General features: G+C 51.8%; 2 protein-coding genes across 6 annotated transcripts in view; both read left to right on the top strand.

Moving 5' to 3' along the window:
* The window catches only part of fgd1 (FYVE, RhoGEF and PH domain containing 1), a 47,514-nt gene extending 29,081 nt beyond the window's left edge, over nucleotides 1-18,433 (top strand). For 3 of the 4 annotated variants that reach the window (XM_088623887.1, XM_088623889.1, XM_088623888.1), the window contains exons 2-18: nucleotides 1,032-1,244; nucleotides 2,252-2,432; nucleotides 3,052-3,757; nucleotides 4,473-4,562; nucleotides 4,915-5,063; nucleotides 5,347-5,503; nucleotides 7,087-7,225; nucleotides 8,358-8,416; nucleotides 9,243-9,389; nucleotides 9,627-9,719; nucleotides 10,013-10,092; nucleotides 10,225-10,255; nucleotides 10,553-10,654; nucleotides 11,553-11,678; nucleotides 12,520-12,678; nucleotides 13,294-13,440; nucleotides 13,678-18,433. In XM_088623887.1, the coding sequence (XP_088480013.1) occupies nucleotides 1,032-1,244; nucleotides 2,252-2,432; nucleotides 3,052-3,757; nucleotides 4,473-4,562; nucleotides 4,915-5,063; nucleotides 5,347-5,503; nucleotides 7,087-7,225; nucleotides 8,358-8,416; nucleotides 9,243-9,389; nucleotides 9,627-9,719; nucleotides 10,013-10,092; nucleotides 10,225-10,255; nucleotides 10,553-10,654; nucleotides 11,553-11,678; nucleotides 12,520-12,678; nucleotides 13,294-13,440; nucleotides 13,678-13,950 (2,852 nt within the window). In that variant the 3' untranslated portion in view covers nucleotides 13,951-18,433. The remainder of the gene's footprint in view (nucleotides 1-1,031; nucleotides 1,245-2,251; nucleotides 2,433-3,051; nucleotides 3,758-4,472; nucleotides 4,563-4,914; nucleotides 5,064-5,346; nucleotides 5,504-7,086; nucleotides 7,226-8,357; nucleotides 8,417-9,242; nucleotides 9,390-9,626; nucleotides 9,720-10,012; nucleotides 10,093-10,224; nucleotides 10,256-10,552; nucleotides 10,655-11,552; nucleotides 11,679-12,519; nucleotides 12,679-13,293; nucleotides 13,441-13,677) is intronic. The other variant, XR_015934441.1, reaches the window with a different exon arrangement.
* Nucleotides 18,434-22,242: 3,809 nt separating this feature from the next.
* tfe3a (transcription factor binding to IGHM enhancer 3a) overlaps nucleotides 22,243-25,055 on the top strand; it is a 28,894-nt gene continuing 26,081 nt past the window's right edge. The window contains exons 1-2 of one of the 2 annotated variants that reach the window (XM_088623861.1): nucleotides 22,243-22,381; nucleotides 22,757-22,984. In XM_088623861.1, coding sequence (XP_088479987.1) covers nucleotides 22,764-22,984 — 221 coding nt within the window. In that variant the 5' untranslated portion in view covers nucleotides 22,243-22,381; nucleotides 22,757-22,763. Of the gene's footprint in view, nucleotides 22,985-25,055 lie in introns of both variants that reach the window. The other variant, XM_088623863.1, reaches the window with a different exon arrangement.

Raw genomic sequence — 25,055 nt, 5'->3', positions numbered from 1 at the left:
CGCGAGATACCGAGCACAGTGTGGCCCGCGAGATACCGAGCACAGTGTGGCCCGCGAGATACCGAGCACAGTGTGGCCCGCGAGTTACCGAGCACAGTGTGGCCCGCGAGTTACCGAGCACAGTGTGGCCCGCGAGTTACCGAGCACAGTGTGGCTCGCGAGTTACCGAGCACACTGCGGCCCGCAAGCTACTGAGCACACTGCGGCCTGCAATCTACTGAGCACACTGCGGCCCGTGAGCTACTGAACACACTGCGGCCCGTGAGCTACTGAGCACACTGCGGCCTGAGAGTGCTTGGGGTGCAGGCTGGGTACAGAGTAGGAGGGGTCAGGACTCGGGGTGCAGGCTGGGTACAGAGTAGGAGGGGTCAGGACTCGGGGTGCAGGCTGGGTACAGAGTAGGAGGGGTCAGGACTCGGGGTGCGGGCTGTGTCCAGCGTAGGAGGGGTCAGGACTCGGGGTGCGGGCTGTGTCCAGTGTAGGAGGGGTCAGGACTCGGGGTGCGGGCTGTGTCCAGTGTAGGAGGGGTCAGGACTCGGGGTGCGGGCTGTGTCCAGTGTAGGAGGGGTCAGGACTCGGGGTGCGGGCTGTCTGCGGATTCTCATGCTGTGAATGCAGACCTGTTTTTTATATCTCTGCTCCATGCTTTCCCCTTCCTTCTTTCCTTGTGAAAGTTCAATTACGGAAATGAATGTAATAGAAAGAAGGAGGAGGAGGAGAATATCTTTCAGGGCTCGCGCTCGTCTGCTGGAAGCACAGCTCTCCGCTCTTTCTCTTCCTGGAGCTCTGAGGCGTCTGAAAGGAGCCCGTCAGGCGTATTCACAGCTGCTCTCTTAATGTGCAGAAAGCTGCATGTCTTCCTGTGCACCGATCTTTCCCAGTGGATCTGCAGGGGGAAGGGGGTGACTGCGCTGTACTGTGCTTTCCAGCGGGGGGCTGTGGACAGGAGCGCCTGCTGCAGTACTGTTTTGGGGGGCTTGAGGGAGCCGTGCCTCCTCCCTCTTCCTAAACCCTTTCTCATCCCTCATTAGGCTCCTCCTCCTCCAGTCCGCGGCTCCTGACCAAGAGCCTGTCCCTGGAGCCGGGGCCCTGCCTGGGGAGCCGCGAGACCCCCCAGCGCCTCTGCTCGGACCCCGGGCCCCTGGGACCCCAGGACTGCAACGGCACCAGCGAGAGGGGGCCCCCGGAGCTGCCCCCCGCGGGCCCAAAGACGCGGCCCCCGCTGCCTGGACCCAAGCCGCAAGGTAGGCAAACGCCCGCCCTCCCTGCTGCAGCCTGGGGGGGACATGAGGAATCACAGGGAAGAGTTGAGGAATTACGGGAAAACTTCAGGGGAACCAGTGTTCAAACCCACAGTGGAATTCAGCCAGGCCAACACCTCTGCTCCTCCACCCGTTGTAGAGATCATTAAGGACCTTGGAGTGGTCAGGACCAGCTTCCCCTGTCTGCTGCTCAGGCATGGTTTGGACACTCTGGTCAAGAGGGAAGAGCGCCCCCTGCTGGTCCAGCACTACACACAGCAGCTCCCGGGCCAGATCAGACTACAAGGCTGTGACTCTGCCTCGGGCAGCACAGGCGCAGTGAACTGGAGAAAATAATTTGATTAGTGACAGACAGAGTTGTTAGTGCCGTAACTTTACAGCAGAACCTTCTCTGCTATGAAGTTCGCTATACAGGCTCTTCAATTTAAAACCTCTCATGTTTGTTACCCGCCCTCCCAATTTGGATTCAAGACCTGGCTCTTGCGACTGGGACTCCTGTGCTCACTGGAGCGCTAGCAGCTCCCGTTAGAGCTGTTCCTTTTTTTATAAACACTTCAGCAACTGAGTGGCCAGTTACTTTTTCAAGATAAAATTCCATAGGCACAAGTCAGGATCCCTCTTCAACTGCTCTCCAATTGGTACTTGGAAATCTGCTCTGTGATTGGCCCTTTGTGCAAGTTGGCTTCCCTGTGTGTGGAGCTGCTCTTTCATTGGTCCTTGATGTGTGTCAGCTGCTCTGTGATTGGCTCCGAGGTCAGTGTGCACAGAGATGCTCTTCGATTGACCAAGAATGTCAGTGTGCAGAAAGCTGCTCTGTGATTGGTGCTTGATGTGTGTCGGCTGCCCTGTGATTGGCTACGAGTGTCAGTGTGCAAAAAGGTACCTTGTGATTGGCTAAGATCGTCAGTGTGCACGGAGCTGCTCTGTAATCGGTCCTTGATGTGCCTCGGCTGCTCTCTGATTGGTGTGTTTTGTGCTGGACCTCACAGTTCCCCCGAAGCCGCCCCATCTGCAGGGCCTGCGCCTTCCTCGGGGTCCTGACAAGCCCATCCCTCCGCCTCCCTCCCGCCCCCTCCCTGCGGATCCCCGGGCTGGCCGCGCCACCCTGCCGCGCACAGAGGGGGGCGCCACTCCGTCCTGCGTGCTGTCGCTCATCGAGAAGTTTGAGAGGTGGGCCTTTCTCTCTCTCTCTCTCTCTCTCTCTCTCTCTCTCTTTCCCCTTGTCTGCTGTCTCTCTCTGCCGCCCTCTTGCTCCCCCCCTCCTGTAGTGGAGCTCAGCTCAGTCCAGTTGGTGTGTGATGACGAGTGCAGCGAAATGCTTCTTTGCTTGTGCGCGCCAGAAACGTGAACACAGAACAGCAGCAGCAGCAGCAACAACAACAGCAACATCACAACAAGTTAACATAGAACTTAAAAAAAGGTCAGACAAGCAGTATGAGAAGAAAAAAAGAAACGTCAGTGGGAGCCAGTGGTGGGGGTAGAGCTCAGTAATCTGACAGCCTGCGGGAAGAAGCCGTCTCTGAATCTGGAGCTACGAGCCCTGATGCTCCTATAACGCTTACCAGAGGGTAGGGGAGAGAAAGTGAGAAACGAGATGATTGTTATCCTCGGCGATACTCCCAGCCTTCCTGAGACAATGAGGGGGATGGACTGGGCTGACCTGGTCACCCCCCGTTTGCTTCTGAAATGCCCTGTCCTCATTGCTGCAGTACTCCCCTGGCTGCCCCTGGAGCACAGAAATGTCCCACTTGCTCTCCTAATTTCCTCTGTCTTTTCGTTGGTCACTCAGAGAGCAGATCATCGTGGTGCCCGATATCAGTGGTGGCTGCCTTTGTCCTGCCCGCGCCTCCGAGCCGGAAACCGAAACGGCAGGAGAGATTCCACCCTCTCCTCCTCTGGAACCACCCAGACTGTGTCCCATGCCCCTTGAGGGCCGGGGGGTTCCAGGGGGGACAGCTGAAGGGATGGAGGGGGGTGAGGAGGAAGAGGAAGAGGAGGGCGAGAGTGGGGCAGCGGCCAGGTGTCCCGAGCGACGCCTGTCCTGCGAATCGGGCTACAGCGCCTCCGACAAGTTATTGGACGCCCTGGAGATGAGGGACCTGCTAGCCGGCCAATCGGATGTCCCCTCGGACCGCTTGTCCCTCCCCCCGCCTCAGACGGACGGCAAGCTGGCCAACCGGGACAGCGGGATCGACAGCATCAGCTCCCCCTCCCACAGCGAGGAGCTCTGTTTCGTGGGGGAGGAGGAGAGGGCGGGGCTGCCGGAGAGGGACCGCCCCCCGAGCCCCGCCCAGCCCCTGCCCCCCCTCTCCCCTCGCTGCCCAGCTGGAGAGGGTGAAAGGGGTGCCACAGGGGGCCGGGGGGTCTCCCGCTACTCGGAGGGGGACAGCGACATGGAGGAGGGCAGCGGGGATGAGAGTGAGCTGGCCTCCACGCCCACCCTCCAGCCTTCCCTGGCCAGCCCCCTCAAAGCAGAGAGGCAGGACTCGTCTGAGGTGAGCCCCCTCCTTCTTCCTCCTCCACTATTACCGGTTTGGTGTTCGATATTTCCCTTTCGAAATTGGACATGACCATCACAGGAGTGCGAGGGAGAGAGTGAGACACGTTCCCACCCAGCGACACACTAAGAGCTCCACAGCGCTCCACAGTGGCGCATCTCTGCCTGGCGTCACTGTGAGTCTGCAGGTTCCCTGCCCCCCCCCCCCCCCCACAGCAACACTCAGCCCAGCCCCCAGACTCCTTCCCACCCCCGATCCTCCTAGTGTGAACACAGTGGATAACAGCTTCATGTATTGAGGAATAACAGTAGGTTGTATTAGAGAGCTGCTGCACGGCTGTAGATTGAGCAGCAGGAGGGACACAGCAGAGGTTCTCCAAGGGAAGTCCTGGGTGTGAGACTTGTACATGCACAGAGGCAAGCGGAAATGTGAGAGATTAGGATCTAACCTTCCTCCAGAACTTCCGTTATAAACTCCTGGCTGCAAAGGAACAGGCACAGGTTTATTCCAGGGTTAAAATCACACTCCACACACCTGCCACACCTGAAGAAGGCTCTTTTCTTTTCAACATGGGATAAACCTTTACCTGTATCTATTGTCAAGTCTGTTAATATCTGTAACAGTAGAATGTACTGTAAGCTGTCGACTTGTGCCCTCTGGGTACGGTGGCCTCTCTGCGTCTGAGCGCGTGCTGTGTGTCTGTCCTGCCCAGCTCTCCACGCAGCAGAAGGTGTTCAACATCGCCAACGAGCTCCTGCTCACAGAGAAGGCCTACGTGTCCAGACTGCACCTCCTGGACCAGGTACGCTCACCTGCACAGCCCCCCCTCTCTCCTTCTTCTGTGCCCATTGCATCTGACCACATCTTCCCAGCGTCCTCCCCCCCCCGTCCTCTCTTAAATGTCCCGTTTTGTACCTCCCTGTTCTCTCTTCCCTCCTCTCCTGTTTCTCTGCCTCTCCCTGCTGTGTCTCTCTGTCTTCCTGTTTCCTGCTCTGTCCTTGCGTGGCGTTTTCATGCCCTGGGGAGCTCAGCTGTTTCCCTGGGGGTCTCTTCTTTTCTTCGTGTGCAATGCTGCTGATAGAGTTCTGTGTTTCTGTGACTTGAGAGGCTGTCTCTCTCTCTCTCCCCACCCCTCCTTCCTTCCCTGCCCCCAGGTGTTCTGCACCCAGCTGATGGAGGAGGCTCGAACCCGCAACTCTTTTCCCTCGGAGGTGGTGATGGGCATCTTCTCCAACATCTGCTCCATCTACTGCTTCCACCAGCAGTTCCTGCTCCCGGCCCTGGAGAAGCGCATGGAGGAGTGGTGAGGGAGGGGCGGGGCTGGGCAGGGCCAGGGTGGGGTGGGGGTGGGGCCAGGGTGGGGCAGGTGTTGTGGGGAAGGGGGCGATGTGCCTGTCAATGTGCTGGTCGGTTGGTCAGCCCGGAAGGGTGATGATCAAAATGAAAATGATGAGTCTGTGAGTACATCGGTGTGTCATTCAGTCAATCAGTGTGTTAGACACTGGGCTGCTCAGTCAGTTTATCAGTGTGAAGCTCCAGGTTAGCGAGGGAGACTGGGTCTCATTTGTTCCTCTCATCTGTCCCAGGGACTCGAACCCGCGGATAGGCGACATCCTGCAGAAGCTGGCTCCCTTCCTGAAGATGTACGGCGAGTACGTGAAGAATTTCGACCGCGCCATGGAGCTGGTCAACTCCTGGATGGAGCGATCGTCCCAGTTCAAAACCATCATCCACGACATCCAGGTACCGTCTGTCTCTGGCAGCACGGCGCTGGGGAAGCTCCAAACAGGCCCCACGGTCTCACTGCACAGGGAGTCTCAAAGCCCATTGAGGATTTAGTGAGCACTGCTGGAGAGAGGTGTCAGCGTAGATCAGGACCCTGTGCAGACGGCAGAATCTGGAAGGGAGTGGAACAGACACGGGGAGGAGACGATGAGGAGCTGGGCAGGCTGACGGACAGGGGGGCGTGACAACTGAGCACTGGTGCTCGGGGGGGGGGGGGTGGTCCAGGCGTACAAGTCCAAGGTTTAAAAACTGGACTGGGACCCGGTGCAGGGACAGGGAATAAAAGAGAATTAACGGGGCCAGGCGCTCCCAGCCCCGGACCCAGATGGTCAGGACGCGGGGGTGCAGCCGAATGCCGTCGGGTCTCTCCTGGACCCGCTGGTAGGCGGGCTTCCGGTCCGTCCATCTCCCAAAGCTGAGCCCAGATTGGTAGGAGCATCTGGCTTAAAAAGGGAGGGGCTGGACAGGAGGCAGGTGCACAAAACCAACTAAAACGGGAAAGAGCCGGAGCGCCCTTAAGAGGAGGGATTAGGATCGGGACAAGAGGAGCCCATCCGGGTGACCTCTCACCCCCTGCTGGCCGGGGAGTGCAGATTTAAACACAGAGGAGTGCTCTCTGAGAGGAGGAGGAGCTGTCACCTCTCCCATCACGACCTTGATTTTAATTCGCCACTTTTGACTAGATGTCCACACGCTCTGTTTGGTTTTTAAAAACTTCTTCCTCACATTGCACATTGCCTAGATGACATAAATGATAAGTCGACCTAGACGCCTCAGTCTGGTTCAGAAGTAGCCTCTTCTAGGTCAGCGTGTCCTTTTTTTTTGTATTTACAGTTTTTTACTACCTGCATGCAAAAATCCCGCACTTGTCTACTTTAAAAGTAATCTGCCAGAGTTTGCCCAATCTTGAGATTTATCTCGACATATTTGAATCTCATTTGCAGCTTTGCAAACGGTGTTTGCTAATGTCTCAGTTTGGTGCCATCAGCAAACTTGGCTAGTGTACTATTACCAAAGTCTAGATCGTTGATCTAAATTAGGAAGTGGTCCTAGTACAGACCCCTGGGGTACTCCACTATTTCTGTCACCCCATTTCCCTGATTACATTTCCTTAAGCTTGGGCCAGTCAAAGCACAGAGAAGGCACAGAGTCCAGTCGTAGCTAAGGCTTTTAAAAAACCCAGATTTTCACCCTGCACCCTCAGGAAGAGGCCAAAAGCCAAAAATAGGCTAAATTTAAGGGTTTGAATAGATCCTTGAAAAAGACCCAGCCTTGTATTAATACTGTGTTTTGTTTCTTTTCTCTGGTGTGTCACTATGTGTCTTCCTCACCCTCTGTGTGTGTCTCTGTGCATCTCCCTCTCTCTGTGTGTATGTGTCTCTCTCTGTGTCTGTGTGTCTCTGTGCATCTCCCTCTCTGTGTGTGTATGTGTCTCTCTCTGTGTCTGTGTGTCTCTGTGCATCTCCCTCTGTGTGTGTATGTGTCTCTCTCTGTGTCTGTGTGTCTCTGTGCATCTCCCTCTCTGTGTGTGAGGGGAGCAGAAGGAGGAGGTGTGTGGGAATCTGACCCTTCAGCACCACATGCTGGAGCCGGTCCAGAGGATCCCCCGCTACGAGCTGCTGCTGAAGGACTACCTGCACCGGCTGCCCCAGGACGCCCCCGACTACAAGGACGCTCAGAGTAATAGAGCCGAGTCCCGAGAACTGTCTCGTTCTGGCCATACTGAGGCATCGGTGTGATTAGTGTAGCCAGAGGAGAAGGCAGTTCCACACTGGGAAGTAGACAAACACAGAGTTTCAGCTGTAGGGCTCCTGCAGGGGTGTGGGAGAGAGAGGAAGGAGCAGGGATAAAGACAGGAACAGAGGACGGAGCAGGGGAGAGAGTGACCACAGGAGGGACACACACAGGGGAGAGAGAGAGAGTGACCACAGGAGGGACACACACAGGGGAGAGAGAGAGAGTGACCACAGGAGGGACACACACAGGGGAGAGAGAGAGAGTGACCACAGGAGGGACACACACAGGGGAGAGAGAGTGACCACAGGAGGGACACACACAGGGGAGAGAGAGAGAGTGACCACAGGAGGGACACACACAGGGGAGAGAGAGAGAGTGACCACAGGAGGGACACACACAGGGGACAGAGAGAGAGAGTTACCACAAGAGGGACACACACAGGGGAGAGAGTGACCACAGGAAGGGGTGAGAATGGACACACACAGGGGAGAGAGTACTGGGGGAGAAGGGTGGTGAGCTGATAACTGAAACTGGAGAGGATTCAGAAGGGGGAAGGTGTGATCCAGGTTTTAGGATATTCTTAAATTCTGTTGTTTTCCTGGAGTGGGAGTCCTAAATTTCCCTGTGAAAGGGTGCAGACAGGAAGGTCAGTGAGAGACCGTGGCTGGGACAGGTGAGATGGGGTACCATCAGCTGAGAGAGAGCTTAGTCTGACCATTCTGACACGGCTCCCGACTCAAAAGAATTGTACAGGCTCCTCTTCGTAAAACCTGGAGTGGATCAGACTGCTGTGCAGTTGGAGTCTGACTGCCGTCACTGGCTGCTCTCTGCGGTTACTGTGTGGAGCTCCAGCCCTCCTCCCTGCAGCTCTTGAGTCTTTAGTCATTAGTGCTCCCCTCCTTAGGGGCTGTAATGCTTTGCATCACATTAGTCCTGCAGTTTCATGAGAGCACACGACTCCATGATATCTATCTGGTCTGTTATGATCACCCTTACGCTTGTCTTGGTGGGCAGTGGGATGATGTGCTGCTGTTCCTAATTAATATGCACTGTAACGAGAAATCCTCTCTCCTAGAGTCCCTGGAGCTGATCGCCACAGCGGCGGAGCACTCCAACGCAGCCATCCGGAAGATGGTGAGTGTGGACTGTGGATGGGCTCCTGCTCCTGCTGGGATGACCCCCCCCCCCCATGGACCCCCAAACCTGCCCCCCTCCAAGTTCAACAGTGCTGGAATCAATCAGCTGAGCCACTTTTGGGCAAATGCTCAACTAGAGCTGGAAATATAGTTTTGTTTCTGTCGTGTGCACCCCTCACTGTGGGACACTGCCTCACCCCCCACTGTGGGACACTGCCTCACCCCCCACTGTGGGACACTGCCTCACCCCCCACTGTGGGACACTACCTCACCCCTCACTGTGGGACACTGACTCACCCCTCACTGTGGGTCACTGACTCACCCCTCACTGTGGGTCACTGACTCACCCCCCACTGTGGGACACTGACTCACCCCTCACTGTGGGACACTGACTCACCCCTCACTGTGGGACACTGACTCACCTCTCACCGTGGGACACTGACTCACCCCTCACTGTGGGTCACTGACTCACTCCTCACCCCTCACTGTGGGACACTGACTCACCCCTCACTTCGGGTCACTGACTCACTCCTCACCCCTCACTGTGGGTCACTGACTCACCCCTCACTGTGGGTCACTGGTTTTGTTATGGTTGTGTTATGAATTAGAGTGAATAAGACACCAATAAGATAAATAAAGACGTTGAACATATATTAAGACCTATATACATCCTTAAAAGACAGGGACACAAACTAATGTATGGTTTTTTCCGTTTGTTTGTTTTCTTGGTTCTGTCTGTACGTGTTGGGCCCTCTTTGTCTGTGTGTGTGTGTGTGTCTGGCCCTCTGTGTGTCTCTGTGTCTGTGTGTGTCTGGCCCTTCCAGGAGCGGATGCACAAGTTGTTGAAGGTGTACGAGCTGCTGGGGGGAGAGGAGGACATTGTCAACCCCACAAACGAGCTCATTAAAGAGGGGCACATCCTCAAACTGTCTGCAAAGAACGGCACCTCGCAGGACCGATACCTCATCCTGGTCAGTACCCTCTTTATCACCATCAATAATACCTCTCCTCCTGTGTCCCTGTCCTCTTCTACTCCTCCCTGCGCATGTCTGCATCTCAAGCTTCCTGTTGCTCCCGGGTACCAAAGAACTTGAGAGCAGGTTGCAGTCCCCCTCCTCCAATAGCATTAGAGTGTCCTGCGTTCACATTTCATTTAAAATGCAGACTCAAAACTCTGAGCTTCTGTCTCCGTCTGTATCTCGCTGCAGTTCAACGACAGGTTACTCTACTGTGTCCCAAAACTGAGGCTCATCGGGCAGAAGTTCAGCGTCCGGGCCAGGATTGATGTGGATGGCATGGAGGTGAGTCCTCTCATGGCAGTTTCTTTCTGGTTTCTCCCTGCAATACCCATGATCTGCAGTAGAGTGGAGTGCTTGGTTTGTAATGGGATATGATGTCATGGGATGTGATGTCATGTCCTATGATGTAATGCGACATGATATGATGTCATGGGGTGTGATGCCATGGCCTGTGATGTGATGTGACGTGATATGATGTCATGGGGTGTGATGTTGCGTCCTGTGATGTAATGTGATATGATATGATATGATGTCATGGTGTGTGATGTCATGCTGATGTAATGCTGTGTCCCCAGCTGAAGGAGACGAGCAGCGTGAACGTACCACAGACTTTCCTGGTGTCCGGAAAGCAACGTTCTCTGGAGCTGCAAGCGCGGTGAGCTCTCTACCTCGCATGCACACTAGTGACGAGTGTCTTTTTCTCTGTGAAGCCCAGCAGATAAACTCACCTGCTGGTTCAAACCACGTGCTAATTTCTGTTGTTTATCTTTCTCTTTTTGTACTACAGGACAGAGGAAGAGAAGAAAGACTGGATGCAGGTATCTGGAACTGCACGTATCTTCAGCACAAACACACAGGGAGAGCTGAGAAGAGCTGCTGAGATCATGCCTTCTGTTGATACTCTTTCAAGATAAACGTCATTATTGTCTCTGTACAGTGCTGCCTCACTCACTTCACATTAGAGGTAGGGCGCAGTCATCCCAGTCATGAACCCATGAACCCAGTGAGTGCAGGACCAGGTCAGGTTCCTCTTCTCATTCTGCTGCAGTGAGTGCTGGTAGGGCGTCTCACCTTCTCTCCCCCTGCTCTTCATCCCTCCTCCTCCTCTCTCTCAGGCTATCCAGGCCACCATTCAGAGACACGAACAGACGCTGGAAACCTTCAAGCTGCTCAACTGCTCCTCTCGAGACGAGGACTACACACCCCCCAACTCGCCCGTGAGTCTCACCACTGCCTGCCTGTGCCCACACACACAGACACACAAACCCGCCTGTGCCCACACACACACAGACACACACACCCGCCTGTGCCCACACACACACAGACACACACACCCGCCTGTGCCCACACACACACAGACACACAAACCTGCCCGCACACACACAGACACACAAACCCACCTGTGCCCACACACACAGACACACACACCTGCCTGTGCCCACACACACACAGACACACACACCTGCCTGTGCCCACACACACAGACACACACACCTGCCTGTGCCCACACACACAGACACACAAACCTGCCTGTGCCCACACACACAGACACACAAACCCGCCTGTGCCCACACACACACAGACACACACACCTGCCTGTGCCCACACACACACAGACACACACAGACACACCTACCTGTGCCCACACACGCACACACGTGTGCCCATATACGTAAGGTATAGCTGTGTTTGTAGGAATGTTTTCAAAAACAAAACAACAAACCAACCAACCAAAGGTTTTTTCTGATAGGCCAAGGGGTCAAAGGTTATGGGGAGGTAAGGACAGGGTGCTGATCCCAGCCCTACAGTGGCAGGTCCAGGGAATGCCATTTAGCAGAATAATGAACCGCGGGTCCAAAAATGGTCACTTATATTGTATTATAACAAATTCAGAGGGTGTCAGGGTTGGGGTGTTGTGGGTGCCACCTACTGATTTGCCCCCTCTCTCTGTAACCTCTCCTAGACAGTTCATATCCACCATCTCAATGTCTGTCTTCTTCAGAGCACCCTCGTTCTCTGTCACCCACGTAGTCCTTGTTCTGTGGAGAACAGAGCTCAACTGCTCTTTCTGCTCTCTGTCTCTCTGTGGGCATCTGCTGCCCGGCTCCCCTGCAGAACACAGACCTGGGAAAGCGCGCCCCGACCCCCATCCGGGAGAAGGAGGTGACCCTGTGCATGAAGTGCCAGGAGCCCTTCAACTCCATCACCAAGAGACGGCACCACTGCAAGGCCTGCGGACATGTAATACGGCATTGCTACTGCTACAGCTACATTGTATACTACTAATACTGCTGCTAATTCTACAGCTACATTACTGTGTATAAATAATACTGCTGCTGCTGCTACATTACTGTATATAATACTAATACTGCTGCTGCTACTGCTACAGCTACATTACTGCAGCTACATTACTGTGTATAATACTAATACTGCTGCTGCTACTGCTATATTACTGTATATAATTCTAATACTGCTGCTAATTCTACAGCTACATTACTGTATATAATACTAATACTGCTGCTGCTACTGCTACATTACTGTATATAATACTAATACTGCTGCTAATTCCACAGCTACGTTACTGTATATAGTACTAATACTGCTGCTGCTACTGCTACATTACTGTATATAATACTAATACTGCTGCTACTGCAGCTACATTACTGTATATAATACTAATACTGCTGCTGCTACTGCTACAGCTATATTACTGTATATAATACTAATACTGCTGCTAATACTACAGCTACATTACTGTATATAATACTAATACTACTGTTGCTAATACTACAGCTACATTACGGTGTATAATACTAATACTACTGCTGCTAATATTACAGCTACATTACTGTGTATAATTCTAATACTACTACTGCTATACTGTCATACTGGTGAAACCTCCAATACTTCTCTAACATTGCTGCTGCTAATAACTACATTTGATGCGATTGATAGTGAAAATGCTAATTTAGCTATCACTGCCGATGTAGAATTTACATGTGATATTGCTGGCAGCATTACTGCCGCCATATCTACTAACAGTACTGATACACACTCCTCATCCCTGTCTGCCTGCGCCCAGGTGGTCTGTGGGAAGTGTTCGGAGTTCAGAGCGAGGCTCCTGTACGACAACAACCGGCCGAACCGCGTCTGCGTGGACTGCTACACCACCCTGCAGGGGGCGCCTCTCTCCCCTGCCTGCCTGTCACACACCCCCCACCGGCGCCGCTCCATCCTGGAGGTAAGGGGGGTGGGAGCAGAATGCGGGGGGGGGGTTCAGGAATAAGGGGGGACAAGGCTGATGGGGAAGGGAGACTGGCTTTAGGAGGAATGGGATTCTGGAGCCTGGGACCCGGAGCAGATTCACGCTGTCCTCCTGCATGCCACGCTGAGCGATCTGCAGTGCCTCGTGGGAGAGTTGCCACCACCCAGATGAGCTGTGTTTCTGGGGAATCCCAGTCACAGTGGGTTAGTGGCCAGCTGTGCACTCTCTGAGGGATCCCAGTCACAGTGGGTTAGTGGCCAGCTGTGGAGGCCTGTGGAATCACAGTCACAGTGGGTCAGTGGCCAGTAGTGCACGATCTGAGGAATACCAATCATAGTGGGTTAGTGGTCAGCTGTGGAGGCCTGTGGAATCACAGTCACAGTGGGTTAGTGGTCAGCTGTGGAGGCCTGTGGAATCACAGTCACAGTGGGTTGCCACGACTCCATCGCATCATGTCTGGACTATACCGTCTGTCCTCGTACTGCTTGAGCCAGCTGGAAGCCCCCAGAAATTGACCAGCAGCTGCCTTTCACCCCTGAGGGCCGGGCTGCATGGTGTGACGCGGCCCCTGTCCTCCCTCTCTGTGCGCAGAAACAGGCCTCAGTGGTGGCGGAGAACAGCGTGTTGTGCAGCTTCCTCCACCACATGGAGAAGGGCTCCGGCAGGGGCTGGCAGAAGGCCTGGTTCGTCATCCCCGAAAACGAGCCGCTCGTCCTCTACATCTACGGGGCGCCACAGGTGAGAGGGAGCCACCCCCATGGGCTTTGAATGTTTTTTTTTACATCTTCTACCGTGACGTCACTGTAACCTGGTCAAGACACTGGTGTTTCAGTGTTGAGATCGGTTGCCTACATGTGTATTGGGCACATGTGAACAGTGTGTTTTAATGCAGAAGCTTTAATCTTCCTTACTCTGCTCTTCCTACGCTTCCTTTCCTGCACCCACCTTCTCTCTGTCTCCCCCCTTCCTCCCCAGGATGTGAAAGCCCAGCGCAGCGTGCCTCTGATCGGGTTCGAGATCTCCCTGCCGGAGCCCGGAGACAGGCTGGAGCGGCGCTTTGCCTTTAAGATCAGCCAGAGTCACCTGACCCTCTACTTCAGCGCCGAGGGGGAGGAGCTTCAACGGCGCTGGATGGAGGTTCTGTCTAGGGCAGGGAGAGGGGAGGAGCTACAGGGACACGCCTCCATCTCAGAGGCTGCAGAGGAGGAAGGGGAGGAGCCAGGTGCCTCCACTGAAGAGACGACGTGATTGGCTGATAGCTTCGATGGGCAAGCTATGATTGGACCACGCAGACCACTCCCGAAAAAAAAAAAAGAATGGACTTCTAGAAATATGAAGTCAATTGCAGCATAAAACAAAATAAAACACACACTCTTGCACGCTGAATACATAACACCTGATTACATAACAAAACCTTATGTTATCACGTGTGCTCTGCAGTTGCTCTGCATTGGGGAATGGTGATGATCTTGCTGAAATGACCTGATCGCAGTCTCTTACTTGTCCAAGTCCCCTGATACAGCATTTTGAGAAGTCAGGGTTAATCTGCGAAGTAGTTTGTCTGAGCTGGAAGTGTGGGAGACATTTTGTGGACTGGCTCAAATTCCTATTGTACAAGAGCCACCTAGTGTGCCGATAAGAGAATTACAATGCATGTCGCCCCCTGTTGGTCAGTGTAAGCACAGGTTATTTTTTTTATTACTAAAAAGGGTACAATACTGCTTTTCCTCACTTACTACATTGATGTCTCTGCCCTTGTTTTTTTCTCAGGAAGTAATTTTCTTGAATTCTTAAATGGTAAAGAATGGTTTCCTTTGGAAGGTATTATGCCAGTGTTAGTCATCCAAACAGGTTTAATAGAACAGTAGCTATTCGCTAGCCTGTGTTTAAGAAGGGAAAGTTAAATTTGGAATTGCACTTTTCAAGGTTTACAATAGTCCATTCTCAATTTTGGGGCTAAATTGTGAGTAAATTTCACATTCAATCATTGCAGCTTATAACCTATTTTGCATGTGTGAAACAGAACTGAGATAATGACTGCTCTCAAACACTTAAGTGATTTGTGTGAAATCTTAATTTTTATCAAATGATGTCAAATGATGCTTATCGGCCTGTAAATGTTTTGATTTCCACTGGGACATTCAATTACTTGTAAACATTTAAAACAGGTTTCAACACTTGACTTCTGAGAGAGGTCCGGGTCTGGTGTTTTGGTGTACCTCTGTGTGCATTTTGGAGGATTAATATCCTGCTGTTTGGTACATGAACAGTATGATTATGTGATGAAGCGATGTGAAGCTTTTACGAGAGAAGGAAGCTGAAGTAGCTGATGTTTATTGCTTCCCTCTGCATGGCTTAGTACCCTGGTATTTGGGTTAAAACAAAACCTGTGGTTTAACATTTTCAATAGCAGGTTGAGTGGCATCGAACTCTCGGATGCAGGTGGGATGGTCATTCTTGGTTATTGCAGGGTTGTTGTACAGGATACTGTCGACAGGAGAGGGACAGAGTCAGGATGTTGCCGTGGAGGGCTTGACCAGTGCACTCGAGGGGAATGGCTTTGTCAGGAGAGTTTATCAGAGAGGAACAGGTCAGGTTCCTATTACACAAGCTTGTTCCACTCCTAGTTTCATTACACTGTTTTCCCAGGTTATTGACATTTTACTCTCAAGCCCATAACTCCAGCCACTCTGTCGAGTGTGAACATCATATGAATATTTGCTTTTCGTTTGCATTTGGTTAAACTTGCACCCTGCAGCTCAGTGCAAGACCTGGAGTGGATCAGGGTACAATATCGGACTGGATTTACTTGTTTCTCCCTGATACTAGTCAGTGGTCTAGAAGGTGGTGCTAAGATTACCGAGTTGCGGCTATTGGTAGCAAACTACGCACTTGGGCAGCAGTTAACTTTTTTTTTGTGGGTTGAGTCGTTAAAATGAGCACAGTGAACAGGTCATTTTCTGAGCACGGTTTCCTTAGTGCTGTGTAAGAGTGTGTGCGTACATACAAAACTACAGGCATAGGGCTCATGGCTAACAGACTTGCTGTCACACAGAGCTCTGGTTAGCTGCGTTTAATGTTTCTCAATCAGCATGTGAGCAACAGTATACTTTTTTATATTTTCCAGATATAGGGGGCGCCATTTTACCATGTTGGCAGTTTGAAGCCATAATGAAACATAAAAAGTTAAGTCTGACATTAAAGGGGGGGAGGGGCGTTTTAAAATCTCGAGAAATCTTTGGCTTTTGTAAATATAATTTATTCTTTCATTGCCCGGTGCTGGGCAAGTGATATAGGCAAGCTCGGTGTCTCAGTGTTTTTATACAGTAACGACTCCAGTTCATAACAACCACAGTGAGCTCTCCTTTAGAACCAGCTGTCTGCAACATGACCCCTTGTCCAGTCATTGAGCCTGCAATCATGCTTCTATACCCGGAGAGCAGAGAGGAGCTCTCGGCCTCTCTTACCGAGTGTATTCAATCTGTTTCTGACCACAGTTGTAGATATTTAACAGTGTCTGTTGTTTTTTGTATGTTTTTTTTTTCTTTGAAATAATTATTTGCTTGGGATTCATGTCAGCAGGTGTGGGAAGAGTTCACCCAGCTCGTCTTCAGATGAAGCCTATGTGTGCCACTACGCATCAGGGCGCTGGACAGAGAGAGTCCAGCCGCGGAGACAGAGAGAGTCTGGCCGCAGAGAGAGAGAGTCTGGCCGCAGAGAGAGAGAGAGTCTGGCCACAGGGCACCGGGCAGAGAGTCCGGCTGCAGAGAGGGACAGGGTCCGGCCACAGAGAGAGGGAGAGAGAGGATCTGGCCACAGGGTACCGGGCAGAGAGAGAGAGGGTCCGGCCTCAGACAGAGAGAGAGAGTCTGGCCACAGGGCACTGGGCAGAGAGTCCGGCCGCAGAGAGAGAGAAAGAGAGAGAGAGGGTCCGCCCGCAGAGAGAGGGGGAGTCCAGTCACAGGGCACCAGGCAGAGAGAGAGAGAGAGGGTCCGGCCGCAGACCTCCGGAGGAGCCCCTCTGCAGGCTCCTTGTCTGTCAGGCCACGAGTTCGGTTCAGGAAGGTAGAGGTTGTGAGCAGAGACAGAGACCTTGACCCTCCTAACTGGACGCACAGCAGCGCTGACCTCGTCCAGTTCACTGGGCTGGCACGCGTTTCCCAAGCGTCGCTGGGTTTTAAGGCTGATCTCTATTCCCATCTGGTCCAGTTTGTCCGGTTCGTCTCCAGGCCGGGAGCTGGCCTGCTCTGCCCTGACCTGTCCTGTCCTGCCGTGCGGAGGAGAGACTGGGCAACAGTGGGCAGCCGCATGCTGCTGGGAAAGTGAATCTTGCAGCAAACTTCTGCAGGTTCACCAAGCCCTGCAGCCCTTCCTCCTAGGTCTCCCATGCTTTCCTACCCCAGAGCGTGCAAAGTCTATGGTTTGTCATAACGCGTCGGGCACAAGCTTGCCACCCTGGACTTCATTCAGGAAGGTCTTCCGCGCTGAATCGTAGTATCACAGGAGCTCCTGAGCAGCCCAGCCAGCCCAGGTTGAGCCCTGTTGCCCAGACTTCGCCGGTTCGAGTCTGGTTGGGTGCCAGTAGGTGTCAGTGACTGGCGTTTTCCAGGGTGAGATGGCACTGGGTCACTCGGGGTCGCCTTGTCTTGGACCTCAGCAGTGCCCCCCTGTGGCCAGCTGTGTACCTGCAGCGCGGGCTGCCCGCCGCAGACGTGGGGCTCCCGTCTCTCTTCGTCGTGAGCTCGGCTGCGGACACGGGGGGGGGGCGGAGGTGCTCCCAGCTGGAACCACAGGGGCCGTGGGTCCCAGCCTCGCGCGTGGGTGGCCTGTGGGACCCGCAGAAGTGTGAACTCCATCAGCTGGCGCCGCCCGGATACTCAATTTCATTTCAATTCAATTCCAGGTGCTTTATTAGCATGGCCGATGGGTACAATCAGCGTTGCCAAAGCAAGAAAAAAATAATCAAATTAACACGGAACAAAACAAAAATAAAAGTAAAATAAGTAATGACTCTCTCACGGAAAACCCTGCCGCTGTTCTCACCAGGCCGACGCTGTTTTTTTTTCCTAACCCTCCAGTAAACTCCATTCCCTTCGGCAGGGGAGCGGGAATTCCTCTTGAGGGAACACTTAAAAGCCGTGTCCGTTCCACACATTAAAAAGAAAACTCCACACAGGAATTTCACAGCCGGTTTGTCTCCACAGCTGGACAGAGATTCAAAAAGAAAATGAGAGTAAAATCCGTTCGGGCTTCGGACCAAGAACCGGCTGCCCTGTCACCGGTGTCGACGGGTTTTTTCCCCCATCTTTTCCCTAATACCTTGTGTCGATAATAAACGTTACAACTGCATAGTGAGCATGAGAGAGACTTGTTTTCCAATGTAAGAAAAGTAAAACGTTTTGCCAGAATCCAAAAACCATTCAGCTTTGAGAGTGCGAACAGTATTTTCCGTCTTGCTAAGCCAAACATGAAGTCATGCTGTGGCACGTTTTTGATTTGTTTTATCGTGAGTACAAACTGTATAGGTTTTATTGTAAACATGACTATTACTGTTATAATTATTATTATTATTGATGTTATTATATTATTATTAATTATATTAGTGGCAGGCCACTGGGAACCATTGTATGTTAATGTCCCCATGAACTCTGTGCAAAGATGACAAAAGGAAGTTTATAAAAACTTAAAAACGAAATGAAATAAAAACATTTAAGTTGGTTCTTCATCAAAACGGAGGTGGTGGGTGTGAATTTGTGGCTATGAACTCATTGCTTCAGTGTGTGCAGCGGAGGCTGTTGATCGTCTTCGATCTTCTGGGTACAGTGTCTGTAGATCAGCGTTTCTCCAGCTCTTCCATCCCCCCCCCAGGAATCTCATCCAAGGGCTTCGACAGCACGGAAGAGCAGTTCGTTCCAGACTCCCACATTCTGCAATGCTAAAAACTCGACGTTTGATCAGCGTTTGCCCATAAGGAGGTAATAGGACGTCACATGACCTGTTCACTGACGCCACGATCAGTTCCCAGCTGCAAACGCCTGTGAGAGCAGCAGGAATCGGCCCTTCAGAGTCTGGAGGGCCTCATTTCTGAGCTGCAGAATCTTCAAGAGAGGACTGACCCTTTTAACATACATAACTCTATCCAGTAAGTATTATTTAAATAATTTATGTCACGGTTCATACGAGAGAATATTCTTCTTAAAGCCACTCAGGCCAGTTCCAGACCAGTTTGCCAGCAGTGCCCCAAAGCTGGTGGCACTGGTGGTGCCTGCAGGGCGTGGACACCTCGCCGTTCAAATCGCCGCCACTCCTGTCTGGTGAGCAGCTGAGGTGCCTCAGGGGTTCAGGAGCAGGGGCTGGGCAAGACCCCCCCGTACACAAGCACCCCAGGTCGGGCTCGGCCATCCTCCGATCCTGGAAATCCAAATCGGACAGGTCCAGCAGGTCCCTGCGGCTCAGGAAAACTCCACGCACACCACCCCTCTGTCTCATAACCCCTCTATCCAGTACAGGGTCGCAGGGGAGCCGGAGCCTATCCCAGCAGACAGCAATGCTGACCACTGCGCCACTGAGCCGCCCCCCCACCCCAGGACTGTGGAATAATGAACTGCAGCAGCAGTACCTGTGGAAAAACCAGACACAAAGAAGACAGCAGGGCTTCTGAGCGTGCAGGTGCACCGGTGAGCCGCCTGCTGCTCAGGGTACCTGTCGCTTTGTCTTAACTGCTGGACTGATGGCACTTTGGGTAACGTCATTGTGAAGAGTGCTATATTGGAATGCACAGATACTGTGCTGCTTCGCACTGCGTGGTGTGCTGGACATAAGGCGGGACAGCTGGTAAACAGGGGTTACTTACCCCTGGCTGTGCTGGTCCCCGGTAACACAGCTGGGTGGACTGGAGCCACTGGGGTAAAGCACCCTGCTCACTGAACAGCAGTAGGTTCCACAGTGAGGACTCGAACCCACAACCCCCTGGCTCTGAGGCCTGAGACTGACCCACTTACACTTCACTGCTCCCTTTGACATTGTAAGACCTTCACCAAACTCCTAAAAGTTTGTTTAATTGTTTAATTGACTGCACAATTGTTTAATTGACTGCACAGTTTGGAAGGAAGACAGAAGATCTACGGATCTCAGGGACTGGGGTTTGAGACTTCTTGAAGACAGTCATTAAGTTACTGACCACCTGAAGAGATCTCTGGTCTTCAGCGGTTGGAGGATACTATGATTTTGGTGTCTGATTGTCTCTACTTAATTTTGTACATCACCTGCATAATTAATCCTAGTGTAATTAATTCAAACCTTTAGAAATGGTTAGCCGGCAGTTAATTAGAACGCTCCTTAATTATTATTGACCTGCTTGGTGCTTTTATCCCCATCAAATCGCACGCCTGCCCATTTCTACAGCTGGACATCTGACTGGGGCCGGCTGAGAGAGGCACATTGCTCAAGAGATCAACAGAAGTTAGCAGTTATCCCAGAACCCAGACTGCTCCTCCACACTCCTGTCTGGTTTTGGAGATAGAGGTGTACCAACGAAACAACAACAAATGCTCCGCGGGTTGCTGATAACAAGTTATCTATTAATGCCGGCACAGGATCACGGGAGTCTGATGTAATCTCTCTATTTAAAGGCACTGAAAACGAGCCTCAACAGTCACGCCACGATTTACAGCTCGCGTCTACTGAACGTGACCGTCCATTTCACTGTCCCGTCTATCTGGATTAGGACAGATGGGGGAGGGGGTGACCCTGGATCTCTGTCCGCTGGGCTCGACCACTCGCCTGCCAGACTAATATGACCGATTGACCAGTGACCAAGCGTGCGAATCTCTGCATAATCCGACCGCGCTGAGAAAGTCGCGTTTGCAGCTCAGTCACGCCGTGATAATGCCAGTTGTCGCCTGTCACGTCGTCGTTCCGTTTTCTCACGCATTGAATTTGAGTGCATCATTTCTTGGGCTCTTGAGATGTATTGGTTGCTGACGGCAAGGCCCGTCGTTTATTACGTCATGACGTGAACTGTTCCAGCCTGTCGCCAGGCGACAGAGAAGTGTGTATAATCAGTCAATGACAATTCGACAGGCCTCAGGACGGAAAGTCCGATTTAGGATAGACTGTGAAACTGCGAAAATTATTACTGTTGTATTCACTCACATAAACGCTTTGAAAATAAAGTGCCAGATACTAGCAACCTGAATACTTATTCGGAGATCCTGTATTGCGAAGAAAACACAACATATGTGCATTAACAGTAAAGCGTAAACACGCTATTAAACGTGTTATTAAATCATTTAGACACTGTAAAGCAAATTCGTTTTAGTGTCACGCAAGAAAGTCTGTCTGGTTCATTGACTTTATTCAAGTTCTCATTGCGGGAAAGCAACTGTAAACGCCAACAGCAGTTTATATCGTTAAGAATGGAGATCTATTCAAGCAAGTGATGTTAAAATCACTCAGTATTTTACCCAGATTAGCCACTGCCACCGAACCCTGTTTCCGGAGGAACACGCGGTCCGCTGTCTGTCCTTCCAAACGAACCCAGCATCTCCAGCGCAGACTGGTGACTCGATCAGGTCTGTCCTGGGGAGGCAAATTCTCCTGCTCCAATAACACTGGTGGGGAATGTAGGGGGCGGCTTGTCGAACCCTCGTTTTCCTAAACGCCTCTGTTAAGTGTGTTTGGGCATTTCTTTCGGAACCGCTAAATCATAATAACCTCTTGACAAAGTTCAAGCGTCACCGGCCTCTGTTGGCAGTACTGCACCCAAGAGGCCGGGTGTTGTCTCATTGGAACACCACTAGGGGGAGCTCCAGTTACGTCATACCGCACAGGGCTAAGAAAATCTGAGACCTTGCGTGTATAAAAGGGTGAAAATGTACAGTGCCCACGGAGAATCTACCTTGGATTTGCTGAAGAGCTATAGGCTTGTGTTAAAATACTAACTCAGGGGTGTGTACACTTATCCGGTGACAGTCTGTAGGTTTTCCTTTGTAATCATCAGCATGTTTATCACTTGGAGGTTGTGTGTAATGGAAAAATACAGATTCTGATTTAGCCTGTCTCGGTTACAGGCCAGTGAGTCGCCCGATGTGTTACTTCTGGCACGGGTACGTAGATTATAGGCTATAGGCGCTACATAAAGGAATAGGGGCTGACAGACGATGAAGGGGCGTTTGTAACAAAATACAAATCCAGGACAATGAAACGTATTTGATGAGGACATTTTCACCTTGGGTTAAAAAAAAAAACACCACGCCGTTTAAAACAAAAACGCTGAGGGAGGGAAAAAAACGCTGTTTTTGTAACTTCTAAACTCTTGGGTAACTCCTGTCACCCCCCCATCCGGCCCGACGTTATGCGCACGACCCCTTATTTTCTGACCTACACATCTGCGGAACGCCCGCCCCCGCCCCCTCCTCCCTCACGCCGATTGGCTGGGTAAGACGAGCTCCCCGGCTCCTCTTCTCGCTCCATTGGCTGAGCCGCCTGTCCGTCTCGTCTCGGCCGATCGGCCGTGTCAGGGTTACGTCACCTCGGAGTTCCCCGTGTTGTGCTGTAGCCGGCTCTGGGTGACTCAACAGCTCAGTCACTCTGCCTCAATCGCACCGAGGGAGCGCAGCTCGCATCCTAACGAGGTTGTTTTGAAGCCTGGCGAATATGGAATTGCGTGAATATTGAGGTATATTTTAATATACCCCCGCCTGCCGTTATTTTGCACGCTGGTTTCAACTTGTAGTACGACTGCGCTATATTGAAAACTGCCGACAAGTGACTAAAAAATAATTTTTCGTTTGGAAAACCCGAAACTTTTCAAATAGGATTTTTTTTTTAGGACGTGCTCCTCCTATTAAAGCTTTTCGTTGATTTTGTTAAGGCTATTGGAAACAGCAACGATATAATTCATTGATTTTTGCTCCGATAGAGACATTGATTAAGGAGTCCGTGTGGAGTGGTTCATTATCCTCCGTAAACTTCGTTCTGCTTTTGAAGTGTGTTTCTAAGCAGCACGCCGAGAAGAGGGATCTAAAAGAGCTGTTGTTTTCTCCTAAACCAGCTGAGAGATGTCTGCCGTCGCCCCCGACCAAGGGAAGAGATCTCAGGGAATATTACTGCTGTCGCCGGCACTGCAGTTGCATCCGGACGCCGACAGCATCGGAGTCGACGGGGGTGACAGGGGGGTGCGCGAGCAGGTGTCGTTACCTGGGCAACTGGCACCGCACGAGCAGCCGCAGACAGTCTTCGTCATCCTGGACTCGAGCGCTGACACTGTCAACTTAATTAGGTTAGTACTGTTGCTACTACTGCAGCTACTGTTGCTACAAATACTACTACCGCGGCAGCTACTGTTACTACTAATAGTGCTATAGCTACTGTTATCCTAATGCAAGAAATTGTACAGGGCTAATAAAGAAACATGACATTACAACATTACATTACATTACATATTACTAGAACTACTACTGCTGCGGTTACTGTTATCACTAAAAGTACTGCTGCTACTGTTGTTGCTACTACACGCTGCTATTACTACGGCACTGTTACTATCTCTAAAGCTACTAATCCAATAGTGCAGCTACTATTGCTACTACTCCTCTGAAACTGCAGCTACTACTACTACTACTACTACTACTACGTGCTGCTGTTACTACTGTGGTGCTGTACGTAGGTGTGCTTCTGTTTAGGTGAAATAGGATGATTTAAGTGTGTTTAAAATATATACAACATGTTTTATGGATGCAGTTATGTTTTTACCACAAGTAGTTCTGGGGAGCCGAGCTCTTTGTTCCAGAGTCTGGGTGTCAAGATGCTGCTTGTGAAAGGCAGACGTTGCCTCTCGCTGACACACGGTCACGCCTGGCTGTGATGTGTAGGGGAGGTCTGTGAGGGCAGTACAGCGAGCTGGTATTTCAGAGAAATGAAAGAGCCGGTGGCAGTTTTTTTGTCTTGGGCACGTTCACACAGGCTCGGGCGCCAGGAGTTTCCCCGATAGCGGCTGTTCTGTGGCTCCAGCGAGACTCCCCTGGTTTGTGTAACCCTGGCTGTGTTTGTGCAAGGTGTGTAAAACCCGCTCACTGGAGGAGCAGAGTCACGTTTTCTGCACGGCCTTTAAATAATGCGACTTACGAGACTGCTTTACGCAACTTGTGCCCGCCTCCTCTTCCGGATGAACCTCCTCCTTCGTACCCCTTTTGTAACAAGTTAAATAAGTTCCACATTCTGAATTCACATTGTTCCAGAGTTGTAGGCATGGCCATGGTACTATTGCACAGTCGGCTCTGAGTACCTAGAATGCTGAGTGAACGGTTTATGTGTCTGTGTAGTGTGTGTATATGTGTGCGTGGAAAAGGGCTCATTGCGCGACATCACTCTCTCTGACCCGGCCTGACGGAGGTCTTGGGTATCACGGGACATGCCGACAGGAGAAGGGAGAGCTGCCCTCATCACGTACAGAGAGTCTAATTCGCCGCCAGTAGCTTGTCATTACGGCAGTGGTGTGCCTTTGCACTGTCTGTATTAACCCTTCCTTTACCTGTCTGCTTAGCCAGGCAGATTCTCCCTGAATAAAGAGGGAGATGGAAGAAAACGGGGGGATCTGGATTTGAAGAATACTGGGCTGGGGTGTCAGAGATGTTGTTTTAAATCCTGGGTCAAACCTGTAGAGTCTGCCTGCCTCAGTCACGGCCTCGCCTGTCCAGCGTGCCCTCCCGCACTGCCAGGTGGACGACTGGAACTACGTAGCAGAAACTACGTGGAAGGGCATTTAAAACTGGGAGCAGGAGGCACGTCTTTACACAAAGGGTGGTGGGAGGGTGGAACCCACCATGCCCAGCCATGCTGTTGAAGCCGATACCCTGGTTTCTTTCAGAAAACAGCTGGATGGGATCAATTAACTACTGAACTTCCAAACGGGCTCAAAACGGCCCTTCTCTTGCTTGTGGGTCCTCTGTTGTTTGGACTAGTTGTTTCCTCCTGTTCATGCGAGTTACACACCAGGTGTGAAGGTGTAGGTCCGCGTGCCAGCGTCACACACAGGAGAACAGGCCTGTCGGAAATCAATTCCATGTAGAACCGCCTGCCTTTCTGCAGACAGCACACTCTGTGCAAGTGAGATCGTCAGGCGTCCGTCGACTCTGCTCTTCAGTGCACTTTGCTCTCTCAGCACAGCCACCGAAAGGCAGAGCGAAGGAGACCTTGTGCTGAACGGCACCGAAGTTATGAGCTCAGCACTTTTGTTTAATCGGGAGCTCTCTGCTTTCTGCGCAGTGGGCATTAACCTGCCCTTGTATACCTCCCACAAGACACTTCCTGCCCAGCATGGAGCGTGGGCTGACCTCATGGCCGCGCGGCTTGTG

This window comes from Lepisosteus platostomus, chromosome 3, assembly GCF_059453375.1.
Source record: "Lepisosteus platostomus isolate fLepPlt1 chromosome 3, fLepPlt1.hap1, whole genome shotgun sequence".
Classification (NCBI taxonomy): Eukaryota; Metazoa; Chordata; class Actinopteri; order Semionotiformes; family Lepisosteidae; genus Lepisosteus; species Lepisosteus platostomus.
Note: the sequence above shows the minus strand (reverse complement) of the source record. Positions and strands in the feature narration are given on the sequence as shown.